We start from the raw sequence: 13,550 nt of genomic DNA, 5'->3' as shown, positions 1-13,550 counted from the left end.
GAATAGGATAGGAAATAAATATGAAAATTTAAAAATAAAAATAAAAAAGTTAAAAATAAAAAAACTGTACAACAAAATACACAATACACAAAATACACAATATAGAAAATATATAAGAATATATGAAGAAATATAGAACAATAAGAGCAGCTGTACAAGTAATAAATGGTAATGAAAGAAATGTAATGTCCAGGGTTGTGCAATCCACATATTTAAGTGTCTTGTGCAGTGCAAAAATGCTTAAAAGTGATTTATTTAAGTGACTTGTGACTAAGTGAGTGATTTGATTAGATGACCACGCAGTGTAGTTGTGCAGTGGCCACTAGTGTAAACAAATGTCCAGAATGTCCAGTGTGTGTGTAAGAACCATATGTGTGGGTCAGTACTATGTGGTGGTGTGATTGAGAGACCGTATCGCCTGCGGAAAGAAGCTCCTCCCCAGTCTCTCTGTGTTGGTCTTCAGGGAGCGGAATCGCTTTCCTGACCTCAACAGAGAGAACAGTCCATTGTTGGGATGGCTGAGGTCCTTCACGATCTTCCTGGCCTTGGTCCAGCACCGCCTGCTGTAGATTGAGTGCAGGTCAGGGAGCTCGGAGCGGATGGTGCGCTCAGCTGATCGCACAACCCTCTGTAGAGCTCGTCTGTCCTGCATGGTGCTGTTCCCGAACCAGGTTGAGATGTTTCCCGTCAGGATGCTCTCTATGGTGCACGAGTAAAAGTTCCTGAGCACCTTGGAGGGCAGTCGGAAGTCTCTCAAGCGTCTGAGGTGGTAGAGACGCAGTCGGGCCTTTTTCACCACAGTGTTGATGTGACAGGACCATGACAGGTCCTGCGTGATATGAACCCTGAGGTATTTGAAGCTGTCCACTCTCTCTACTGGGCACTCGTTGATGACGGGGGTCTGGTAGTTCCTCTCCTGCTTAGTGCTGAAGTCCACTATCAACTCCTTTGTCTTACTGACGTTTAGAAGTTGCTCTGGCACCAGTTCTCCAGTACTGTACTATTTTGTTATTTTAATGATCACAGAGGTGTAGTAAACTTTTCACGGATAATATTTGTGTTTAGTAAGTCACATAAACCAGTAAACCAGTAAAATAAAAAGCTATGAAAAGTTCAGGATTCAGCCTGTGGAAGGCTGGTGTGTAACAAATGAGATAATTATAAAAATCACTGTGTGATAGTTTGCATGTGAGAGGTGTATGAAAACACAGCTGCTGGGTGATCTTATGTGTGTTGGGAAATAATTTATAATTGTGATTTTTTTCATGAAGTTATGGTTATTGTGCCACGTGTGCCTCTTGGATACAGTGAGTACCAAAATGCCACTGAAAATTTGTCACACTTTCTCAAGGATGATACAGTTTGATAACCTCGAGTCAAGACCTGCAATATGTGTGATGACAAACTAGCTGCCTTAAACTAGCACACTGAATGAACAATGGGCTTTGAGGTCTGTTCCATAATCATTAATAATCAAGGAACTGACCTCACAGCCCATTGTTCTTTCAGTGGTGCTAGTTTCAGTCATTGTGCAAAGGTACTGTTTATAAGGTCGTGAAAATCCTGCAGTCAGCTGAGACTCAAGTCGTCACTTAGAGGAGTGACAAAATGTTCCTCCCACTGAAGACACTACGTCCAGATGAACAGAACTTTTGGGGATTTACTTACTTGGATGATTGAACATGCATCAAGACATAGCTCCCATAACAGAGGTGTGGGACAAGTGGGTAAAGGTTCTTCAGATTTTAGATTTTTAGTGAGGTTGGGTCATTTTTGACCCTAGGCGTGTACAGGACATGAGGACAACAGGAGGGCTAGAGTGTCTTCCTTAAAAGATGCAAAGCACCGGACAACTTGTGGTATTAACAATTTAAGAGAAAATTTGGTCAAATACACTTACTTAGCACCTCCCAGACCCATCACTGTGCAAGCTTTAGACAGCCTGGAGGTGCTGTTGCCAGTACCCAGTACATCTCCGCATATTAAAAATGAGCCACTGACCTTGATTGCTTTTTTGGGGGGGGGGGGGGGGGACTTATTTGCCCATTTATTCACTTGTGCGTATAGCCTTGGGAGTGTGGAGGGTTAGTGCCACATTACTGTATGTGAAAGCAGCCATTTTGTGTCCCCCTTTACTCTAGTATCCTAATTATGAAGCAGGAATGAGTGAAAGACATCAGCAGCAATGTGTGGACTAACTGAGTAAGTGCCATTACCTTCTCCTCCTCTTCACCCACCTAACACCTCTCTGCCCAACACCATTAACTCTCCTTTGCTCTGCTCTACTCTCAAAGTGAGCAGCATGGAAGGGACAAAATGTTTGGGTTAAGTCAACCTGATTTTGATCTTTAAAGGATTTCTTTTGAACATCAAGCGGAGGGCGGCTAAATCCTCTTCTTAAGAGCCCCCCTTTTACCACCTCCACCTGTTCATTACCTTTATTCACAAAATATGCAACATTTTGCTAAAGAGAAGTAGGGATTGTGCTGGTAAATATAAAGTTGTGTTCACTCTTTGCTTGGACAACAACATATATATGAATTAATTTGGGGACATTGCAATTACAAGTTTAGTCGTATTTTCTTTAATAAAAAATGCAGCAGTTATCAAGAATAATGTAAATTCATACAATGTGCCACTTAAAGAGTATATCATTACAGGGAGACATAAAAAGGTATTTTCTGGAGACTGTACAAATGTGACTTTGATCTGTAAGATGGGCAGCAGGGGGGTGGGGAGGTAGAAAAACTGAATAAACAAACAGACAAAAAAATGTTGGGACAAAGTATGGCAGACAAGAGTGTTAAAGACATTTAAATCATATTACATCAGAGCAGTATAACCAATCATGCTTACACTTAAAAAAAGGACACAAATCTAGTTTGTATATGTCACAGTTGGTGGAAAGGGCGAAATAAATGATGCACAATTTGGAAACATACAACCTGAGCTGGACATTCAGCAGTGTAAGAGAGTATTCTTAGAGTAAAGAAAAAAAAGAATAAATATAGAGTTTAAGGAATCATTTAGAAAGTTTGGATAATATGCTTAATGCTTTTTTTTACTGAGACTTTGGAAGACTGATAGCACTCTTAGAGTTTAAATGCAGCTAGAGATTGGAGGCAACCAGCCGAGCAAGCACAGAAATTAAGAGATGAATTCAATATGAACTAACTGTTATTAATAGGGATGAACAATGTACTAAAATCACAAGTTCAGAAAGACTAGCAGACATAGGCTAGCTCCTCCTAATTGTTTCCAGTCTCCAACTATCCTTGCGCTCTACCTCCATGTATAAAGGACAACTTATCCATTTGCTTGTATTTTGTCATATACTAAGCAGATATTAAACACTGCTAAATATGCAAAATATTGAGGTCATCTCTGGGAGGCAGTGCGTACGAGCACTAGTTTCTGTTTGCAGAGGCTAAGTGAGGGGCAACCAATCAGAAGAAAGTATACTTTTAAGGAGCAGGAAGTTTAAAAAACAAAGCAAAACACAACAGCCCAAAGCATAAATAAATAAAATATGGATTTTTTTTTGTGTGAATTCTGGTGAATAAAAATGTAGCTGGAATTATAGTCTCCCCTTAATTTAAAGGAGGTCAGCTTGTCCCAGAATCAACAAGAGAGCAAAATCTGGAGCTAGGAGAATTGTAGCAGTGCTGATAATAGAGCCAAATAAAGCCAAATAGAGCTGACAGAGCCAAAAAACTAAACTAGGGTGACGAACAAAAAAATGCTAGATTGAGAGAAAAAAATGCTTCTAGTAAAAAGAGGCTGTCACAGAGATGGCTACAGCTAAGATCATATTAAAGTCATAAATCTATATAAAATGCATAAAAAGGACTACAAGCAGATATTAGAAAATATATTAATTTCTTTTAAATAAAATTACACTTATTGCCCTTTCTCAAAAGTGTACCTGACAGTGTTTCGCTTGGAATAACAGTCATGGAAGATTTTAGATGTACAAAAGTCTAGTAAGACAAGGCAAGTATGTTTTCCTTTCTCCTCTTTCCCTGGTGCTGTGCTCTTTTACAGACAAACACATATAAGTTGTCCACGAAGAAGAAATACATCAATCCCTTTGGTTTCTAATGGTCTAATGTTATAAAACCACTAAAGAAGGAGTCCTGTTTGGCTGGTTTACTAATGTGCTGGCAGGACTGCTGGTGCTACGATGCTCCAAGCTCGCTCCATATTCCGGTTTGGACCAAGGCGCTCCAAGTTGTGGCCATGGATGTGTGACCCAGACTGAGACCCTGATCAATGTCAAAGTCTTAGATTCTGGAAAGAAGCCTGCAGCCACAACCTGATCACATCTGGTCAGACCTGGAGCTTCCAGACCACAGCTGAGGTCTAAGTCCAACCTGATCCCAGGCAGAAGCTCATTTTTAGCTCGATGCAGTTCAGGTATGGCGACACAGCAGCCAGGCACTGTTTTATTCCTGATTTACTTCCCAACACCGTCCCTGGCAAATATTTTTTTAAAAAGATAGAAAACCTGCATATTTTTGTCAAAGCGCTTCCCTTTTCTCCTTTTACAGTCAGTATGTCTCTCAGGAGTGAGTCCAGCTGACTGGAATCCAGTGTGTCTCTGTCTCCACTTTCTTTAGTGCCAACTGCAGCTCGCTGAAGGCAACATCGAGGTTGTCGTTGACTATAACCATCTCAAAGAGATGGCTGTACTGAGTCTCCATTGTCTGGGCCGTGTTCACCATCTCCTGAAAGTCTTCCTCCTGGGAAAAGAGGGAAGAGACAAAATAGATGGAAGTTAAAAACACAAAACGAATAAAATCTCTTTCGTCAGTCATCCAAGTGACTGATGAAATGTTTCTCCCACTGAGAAGGCTACGTCCAGATGAACAGAATCAACCTTTGGAGAACTTATTTTATCATTTATCACTCAAGTAAATACTGCCTTTCTAAATGAGCCCAGGTATCTCTTGGTGGGTTAGGGTGCTGTGTTTTTACTGGGAACACTTAACTTTAAATTGGAGTTTAGCTCATTTTCGCTGCTTGTATCTGCGATCTTGTTCTTTCGATCACTACCCAAAGTTCATGACCATAGATGAGGAGAGGGACATAGATCCACGGACGAATTGACAGCTTTGCTTTTACACGTTGTCATGATGAAGCTGTTTCTTACAGGGACTTTTGCCAGCAGTTCCTTCAGAATGTTTCTAGTGGTTTTCTGCTTCATAATGGATTAGCTGTGTTTTTCTGCCCAGCTGTCTACCAGGTAAAAAGAACATTAATCTGAGCAGGAAGCTGTTTAAGGAACAGCAAGCTGGGTTTGGAAGATGAATAGAAAATCAGAGAACTTAAAAAGAAAAGATTGGTTTAGGATGGTGCCTCTTCTGGGGGACCAAACTTGAGAAAAAGCACACCCGGGACTCGTTTATTCCCATTAGGTGGCCTAATTTCCACATGAAGTCATGTAGCATCTTGTGCCTGTTTAGGAACTTTGTCCCAGCATAGATTTATTGCCCTTTTCATTGCACAGCAACAAAATACTGAGTCACAGTTTAGGTGAACGTTCCCTCTGTTTTAATTGTAATTCTTTTATTTGTAGCCTTTATACATTTATTGTTTTTGCCTTACAGGAAAAAGATCAATCTTTACAGCACTTCAGTGGCATGAAGCAGCACGTGTCAACCACGTTCTCTGCTGGACACTGCTGGATTGGGTGGCAGTTTCTATGCTAACCACATTACAGCTGGGATTTTGCATTACATCAGATTGTTTTGCTTGTATTCACATCACGCTTCCAGCCAGCTCGACTGAAACAATGAGACGACTGTTCCTCAGCCTTTATCATTAAAGCAGACCTGTCTCTTGCAAAGAAAAATACAGCTGGCGGTGGATTGAAAATGTCTGGGACGACTTGCCCAACAACAGCTTCCCTTCATTTAATAGTAAATATGAGATGGGTTTGGTTCTGTCAGTGTACATGAACATTTACACAGAGACTTTGTTTGTTACCTGGTTGAAATACAGCCCGCTGTCACACAGCTTTATAGAAGTATATTTGTATTACATGAGAGAATAACAGAAGCTAATAAAGGGACGTTAAAACTGCAACAGACTGTTCACAACCAGATTGCTTCTGACTACTAAAGCTTATTGTTCTCAAGACCCAGCTGGGAAATAAGGAGCGGACTGAGACAGAATTATGTTTACCTGTGTGAATAATATAAGCTGATGCTGTGTCTGTATCAAGGTTTAACAAGCTGACCTTCAACCACAAATTCGCTGCATGTTCTAGGTGAAAGTGTATTGTACTCTAGCATTTTCCTCAACACTTATTACCCATAAATGCACTAAATTATGCCTCAATAAGTCGGATCCTATTGTATTTTGTGTTGATGTGACTTGACTAACTATCAGCTCTGGGCATATGTGTTGTAACTTTTTATAAACAGAGTAACGTTTGACCTTCTGATTTGACATGTGAGTTAAAGGTAAATCAACCCATGTGGAAATGAAACCACTGGCTATCGACTGATGACAAATTAGCTTTTTATTAGCTTTCAAAAGTTTTCTACATTCATAAACAATGACACCTTTGGCTCAGATGTCTGCTGCCTATACCAGAAGCCCTGAAATATTGCCAGTTGTTCTACAGAGGTCAACTAAAGTCCTGTGACTGTATCACTGCAGATTGCATGTGTGTGACTTATAGTTCATCGTAATATAATTGCCAGAGACTGCTTATTTTCAGGTCATTTCACATCGGGTCTGACTACCAGGCTTTTAATTTTTATGGGGTTGTGTTCGGGAAATTAATTTGTACCAGTTTGTAATTTCTCTATGGTCCATTCTGGTGTCAGTATAGAGTTGATAGAGCTATGACTAGAAATGTATCAGTGGAGTCATCAACTGATGTGGAATTAAGATCAGCTAATCTGCTGGAATTGCAGCTTAATTTGACTGCATGTCCTGCCTGAAGTAATGCTATGCTTGATTTGACAACTTTAGGAAGGTTTAACTGCTATATTAGCTCAAATAGAGCTGTTGAAACTGAAGAGAAATATTTTTATTTCACAGTATCACGTGAACCGTGCTTGAATGAAATGTACAGGATTGTATTTGTTCTTTGTTGGTCTTCAGAACGGCCATTTGCCCCAAGGCTGCACTTTGAAAACATCTGTTTGAATCAACCAAGCACCATGATGTACCTTAAGCTAAAAAAATACATCAGAACAAATCACATAAAGCAGGTCGTGTGGACAGAGAGAAAGATACATTTAAACCCGACCAAGTCACAGTTACACAGTAACAATTTCCTCTTGCTTTTCTATCTCAACTTAAGAAGGGAGGTAATATCTGATTAACATACGATATAAACTATCAGCCATGTACAACCCACACACTAGAAATGCTTAGCTACACCGTAGTAATTCCCTGTCAGTGTCAACAGAAGGACTCTGTATTAAGCTCTTCAAATCTAAGCTTAAAATTTCAAAGTTTGAAGTTAAAGAATAAGTTTTTACCGTGAAGGGTTTGGTGGAGTCCTTGTCATCTTTGCCTGATATAATTTGGGTTTTCTTTCTGGTCTCTCTCAGTCTGTCGACGGTCGGGGGCTTCACGAACACAACGAAAGGTTTAAACTCTGCTGTTCGAAGATGCTTTATTAGCTGAAAAGAATAAAAGTGGATGCAGAGAAAAAGGAGTTAGGCATTTGGCAGCACATTAAGACGTAATCACAAAGTGTGTCACATATGGTATAAACAGACTGTGAAAGAATTAATAGACAAAACGTTTAAAAAAAGGTTGCCAATTCATGGTCCACTTGTAATAGTGATATTAACTGAATTATGGGGTTGTCACAAAGTCCAGTTTAACAGATTCAGTCTGCTGATTTCCAATCGAGGAGATATTAAAAATTAAAATCTTTCTTCTATTTTTAAGCAAAGACATTTTCTGCCTTAAGTTCCTCAGACATGAAAAGTTGAGGCATTTCTTTCATTCTCTCATTGTAAACCAAATATATTTCTGTTTTGCTGTAGAGAAAAGCATTAAATCTTAAATTACCTTTTAACTTATTGACCTCTCTAGAATGAAGAAGTGTTTGCATAAATGACTTATTAGTTGGACAGAACAATTAATAATGACCACAGAGCAGATGACTTCCCAATATTCTGAGTAAATCTAGAACTTTGAAATCATGTTTATAGTTTTTGCCATTTAAAAATGACTCACAAACACCAGTCTGAGGGATAAAGATTACTCACACTAACTCATCACAGCTTTTAAATTCTTTTGGAAGATAGTGGAGGATATATATGTTTTTATTTATGCCTGATCTTTGCGTCTGTCTCTTCTTTGTGGTGACAGTTTTCTGAAATAACATGCCAATCTGGTACCTCAAGGGCCTTTCACATAGGATATGGCAAGTGCAGAGCTGCACTCTGAAACCCATTTGTTTCTATTGCCTGCACCACTCAATAACAGTTTTAAAGAGCAAGTGCGCCGGTGAGAGTACTCTTGCATGCCAGGGTCAACGTTTAACTGGGTTAAACTTGGTTAAACTTTGACCGCTGCGACGTACCTTTGCACGACCAATAGAAACAAAGCCTACAGCCCTGCTAAGTTCAACTACACAATGAATGAAAACATGGAAGAAAAGTTGATTGTGTGTGTTTCCGAGTTCAACAAACTTCATGACACAAGTTGACATGCATACTGAGACTTTGGGAGGAAACAACACACGTGTTCACTCGTGGGGACAGTGCCAAAGCTTTCTTTTTTATGGATGAGAAATAGCTGGTCCATCGAGTTTTCGACATACAAGAGCGCAACAACAACTGCAAGACAAATTTTAGGCCACTCGCTCCAGCTCGCGGTAGGTGCGTCCAATGTGAAAGGCCCTTCAGAGGTATGAGAGAGATGAGATTTGATTAGAGGTGGTGTCTGGTGTCTGGTTCTGGCATGATCATCTGACCTTCTTGCTGTGCTAATAGCAGTGGGTCAAGACCCACAACTCACAACAAGATGGATAAAAAACTTAATGGAGAGGCAGCAGCGGAACCACTGGGAAACATAGCTTTCATCATTCACTCAGTTGGTCAATAACTAAGAAATGGCATTACTATGGAGGTTTATGGTGACATAAGCCAAAGAGGAAATCTTCAAATAAAGTAACAGGGCGATCTGCTTCTGAGATAGGTAGTTTCCAAAACAGGCTAAGAATACAGTACAGGGATGGTGAGAAAGAATGTGTCACTCACATGAGGCTGGACATCCAGCAGGCACACTTTCTTCTTTGAGAGGATTGAACGTATCGAGTCCAGACTTGTGCCGTAGAAATTCCCTTTGTACTCGCCATGCTCAATGAACCTGAGACATGAAAAGAAGAGTGATGAGAAAAAGCACGAATGCACATTTTTGGATGGACGCATGGACAAAGTTTCAAATAATTATGTCAGTTTTTAGAAGAGTAATTAATCTGAGTTAAAGCCTCAGGCCTTGTACTTGAGCTAAAAGAGGTTCTTTTAGACTGTGATGAGACAAGGATTATTTTTAACTGCATATATTGTCCAAGAAAGAAAATATAGATCTTGAAATGAGCATCAGGAGGACATTTTTAAACTAGTTTACATAAAACAAACAAACCTTTTTCCACTTTCTTAGATATGTTAATTTGTGCTTTTAAATTTTTTTTTATATATCCTCATAAGAGCAGGATTTTTTTTTTTAAACAGCAACTTTCATTTTTATAATAAATTTTCTACAATCACTGTGATTTCTGAGATTAGAGTTTTGAGAAATGGTGATAAACCAAAACAATTCATAATCGTTCTCTCCATTGTAGTAAACATTAAAGAAAGGCCGTTTGAAATAGAGATGTACAAACATATAATCTACACACAGCAGGATATCCAAAACAGCAAAGTTTTTCTCTTTTTTTTCCCAGTGAAAAAGTACTTTTGTTTTAGAAAGAGGACGATTTTGGCCAGAGTATGAATATCAATTGTTCATCTCTGCTGTATAAAAGTCTGAATGTGTGTTGTGATTGAATTCATCAGTTTTGCTTACTTGTTGTTTTGGATGTCCGTCTCAAAGAGCTGCTTGGAGATGAAGTGGTAATCCACACCATCGGTCTCCTGGTTCTTCTTGGGTCGACTGGTGTCTGAGTGAAAGAAGATGAAGATGGAAAGAGAGGGAGTGATGCCTGTGAGTCATTGCAATGAATAGTGCAATGCTCCTTGTGTGCAACAAGCAGAGAGACAGAGAGAGAGCCGGTGGTCTCCAAAGCTCCGGTTTTCAAATTAACAAAAAGAAGCAACACTTTCGGGCTTAACCCAAAACAACAGCAAGTGTTAAATATCCATGTGTCTACTGGCAGCGATCAAACATTCAAAAAGAGCGAGAGGAGACACTTTCCGATTCTGTTTCCTCTCAATGAGAGCCAGGACCTGTGCCATACGTTTCCTATACGGGTCTGAATCAGACTGTCTGGGCTCTATTAAACAACAGCAGCACAGGTCGCATTTGAGAACAATTAACAGGCTGTGTGGAGAAAAAAAGGCCACGCCAATGGGATTTTAATACCGGGGACATTTCAAGTGTCAGACTTTGGCTGGGGGAAGACAATAAAGTCATAAAACTTGGTTATAAAAGTTTTTTTTTCCAATAATTAAAAAAAATCTCTCTATGTAAAGAAATATTTCAAATAGTGAGAACAGTGAGAATAATAGAGCCACGTTTTTATTACATTTTATTTTATTTCATTTCTGTCTTGCTTTTAATGTTGCATCCTCAATTCAAGATAAAGCACAGAACGGAAGAAAGACAGAAACTTTAGTTTCGGCACACAAATGTTTAAAGGTTTCTTTGGGATGAAACAAAGAGAAAAGAGATGGGTAGTTGGGAACACCACATTTAATGGTCAGCGAATTAACTTCTATTCTATTAACTAGTATAAAACACACATTCACATATAAGACACACACGCGTACGCAGAGATAAGAACAAAGAAATATGCAGAGAGAAAGACAAATGAACTATACTGTTCAGCCAAAGTTTGGCGGACTTAAATCAGAAGAGTGAAGTGAACTTTTTTCCTTTTTTTTTGATTTAACCTTTATTTACACAGGTAGTCACATTGACACCTAATGTCTCTTTTACAAGACACTTACGTGGAATGGTCACACTGAAGTGCTGGGGGTCAGAGATCAACAGTTTCTTCTTCAGTTCACTCAAGCCGACACCCGTGGGTCCTACACACAAACATCTAATTATAAACTCAGCCAAACTCCTTATCACGTTATTATCACATCCATAACATGATATGAGACATTCAAACTATCCTTCCTCTGTACTTGGTGATTAGAGTCGCCGAGGTTAACTCAAGACCTCAAACACTAATGATGAGAATATAAATTCAAATGTCTAATAGGATCAAATGATGAACTAATGAAAATTTGTATCCAAAAGATCTAAAGTCACTTATTTTTCTGCAAAAATAAATTTCTGGTTATTCATATTTACTTCTTAGGAACAGATGATAGAGAAACATAATATTCAGCTTCTCTCTTGGAGAGCTGGGCCACCTTTATTGTTTCTGTCGTCTCTATGTGACAATGAGGATTTTCATTAAATTCGGTATCCTTCATGATGCCACGTATAACAGCAACAGTGTGTGAGGTAAGCAGCGACATCAAAGTTTGAGAACTTAAATTTCTCTTTACTCACCTACTAGCACCACCAGCCTGTGTTTGTCTCCCCTTTGCCTGCGGTACGGGACGACTTCCTCGTACGTGGGCACGTCAGCCATGTCATACATTTCACTCTTCTTCGCCTCGTACATGGACTTGGTGGTCTTTCTGTCTCTCCTGCTGAGGCGAAAGCTTCTTCTGAACCCAGCTGGAGGTCAGCATGAGCCAAAAGAGGAGATAGAAGAAACAGATCAATCAATACAAAAAAAGAAAATTCTTTGTCAGTAGTGTAAAATCCAGTACAACCGTATGTACACATACAAATACTGTGGACTTCAATTTATAGTTGTTTCAGGATCTTGGCAAACACCTCCACACAAACATTACTTTCCCCAGGTGACATCAAACAGAGGTGAAAACTCAAAAGGCATCACAGGTCTATCATCATCCAAAATACAGTCCCTTTTTCCTCTTGCACCCACTGACACACTCACTAAAATAACACAGGTAACTAATTACACAACAACAACAACCATCCTGTCTTCCATACCAATGGAAACTGTATTACACAGAGAGGATGACAATGAATGTGCTCCAAATTTTAGAACAAGTCAGGTATGGGTAAACGAAGCTTGCTCATTTGTTATGGAAAGACTCATAAGATGATTCAAACACGATCAAGTTAGTAAAAAGAAAGGAACTGGCACAAAGTTCTGATATCTACTTTGATTCAAAGCCCCTTCAGTAAAGTAGAAGCGGAAAAAGGTGAAGGAAAAAGATGAGCATATTTAACACAAGCTGGGATGACGCACACTTACACACAGATACATACAGGAAGTGACTTTACTTCCACAAACAAACAGTTAAATGAAAACAGAAAGTTGGTATAAAGATTGAAATCAGTGAATGAATCTAAGCGTCATCAGCTTAAATGTAAATTAATCTCTACACTTGATGTAACCTAACACTGATCACCACAGCTGCTCTGTATCAGCCCAACACAGAGCTTTACTGTGATTTCACCACATTAATGCAAGCTAACCTGTTTATTCTGCAAACATGATATTATAGAACCACAAAGTTAGTATACTCACACAATGAAAATAGATCATTTGTCAAAACACATCATATACAGATGTGATATGTGATTAAAAATTATGACATGTAACCTTTAAATCTGCAGGTCATTAAATGTCCCAGAGCAGACATCAGCTTTAAAAAGAATCTCTATTCTTTCTCTCCTGTCCTGTCTTTCTTATCTTTCTCCGTCTCTGAGTGAAGTTAGCTCTCTTTCTTTTCTCTCCTTGTGAAATACAGCAGCTGGACCTTTAACTAGCAACACACTGAGACCAACGGCACACAAACAGCTTGAGTCTGCTGATGTTTGTTGAGCTGATAGAAATGTTGTAGAAACATTATGTTGTGAAGCAAGGTTACTCCCTTTATACTCATTCCTCTTCTGTAACACTAGCTACAAGCTGACTAAAACATACAGACAAACGCACTTTTTCCGACTCAATTTCAGCTGATACTGTTGAGTCTAAAGTAACGAGACTGTTTTAACCTCCTAAGACCCGAACTCTTCCACAGCATGCATTTTTAATTTCTCTTTGATATTTGGTCACATTGGGGCCCGATGAATGTAAAAACAAAGAATTACCAGATTTTTTTTTTTTTTTACCTTATTTTTGTTTTTTAATAAAAATAAGAGCCACATATGAGGATATTCATTTAAAATTGTGATAGAACAGTAGCAGTATAATGTCCTCATAAGTGGATATCAGGCCCTTGTAGAGCAAAATTCAGTATTTTGGTCTAAATAACCCAAAATGTGATGTCCACATATGTGGACGCCAGGTCCTAGGAGGTTAAAAATGATATTTG

The 13,550-nt window shown here is 39.1% G+C and overlaps 1 protein-coding gene across 6 annotated transcripts in view; it reads right to left on the bottom strand.

Moving 5' to 3' along the window:
- Positions 1-2,561: 2,561 nt before the first annotated feature.
- The window catches only part of mpp7a (MAGUK p55 scaffold protein 7a), a 64,092-nt gene continuing 53,103 nt past the window's right edge, over positions 2,562-13,550 (bottom strand). For all 6 annotated transcript variants that reach the window (XM_084938825.1, XM_084938827.1, XM_084938828.1 and 3 more), the window contains 6 exons: positions 11,704-11,874; positions 11,148-11,228; positions 10,045-10,138; positions 9,237-9,345; positions 7,500-7,643; positions 2,562-4,742 (listed from right to left, as the gene is read on the bottom strand). In XM_084938825.1, coding sequence (XP_084794951.1) covers positions 4,563-4,742; positions 7,500-7,643; positions 9,237-9,345; positions 10,045-10,138; positions 11,148-11,228; positions 11,704-11,874 — 779 coding nt within the window. In that variant the 3' untranslated portion in view covers positions 2,562-4,562. The remainder of the gene's footprint in view (positions 4,743-7,499; positions 7,644-9,236; positions 9,346-10,044; positions 10,139-11,147; positions 11,229-11,703; positions 11,875-13,550) is intronic.

The sequence above is a fragment of the Perissodus microlepis genome, chromosome 9 (assembly GCF_051167445.1).
Source record: "Perissodus microlepis isolate ML-2025 ecotype Zambia chromosome 9, ASM5116744v1, whole genome shotgun sequence".
Lineage (NCBI taxonomy): Eukaryota > Metazoa > Chordata > Actinopteri > Cichliformes > Cichlidae > Perissodus > Perissodus microlepis.
Note: the sequence above shows the minus strand (reverse complement) of the source record. Positions and strands in the feature narration are given on the sequence as shown.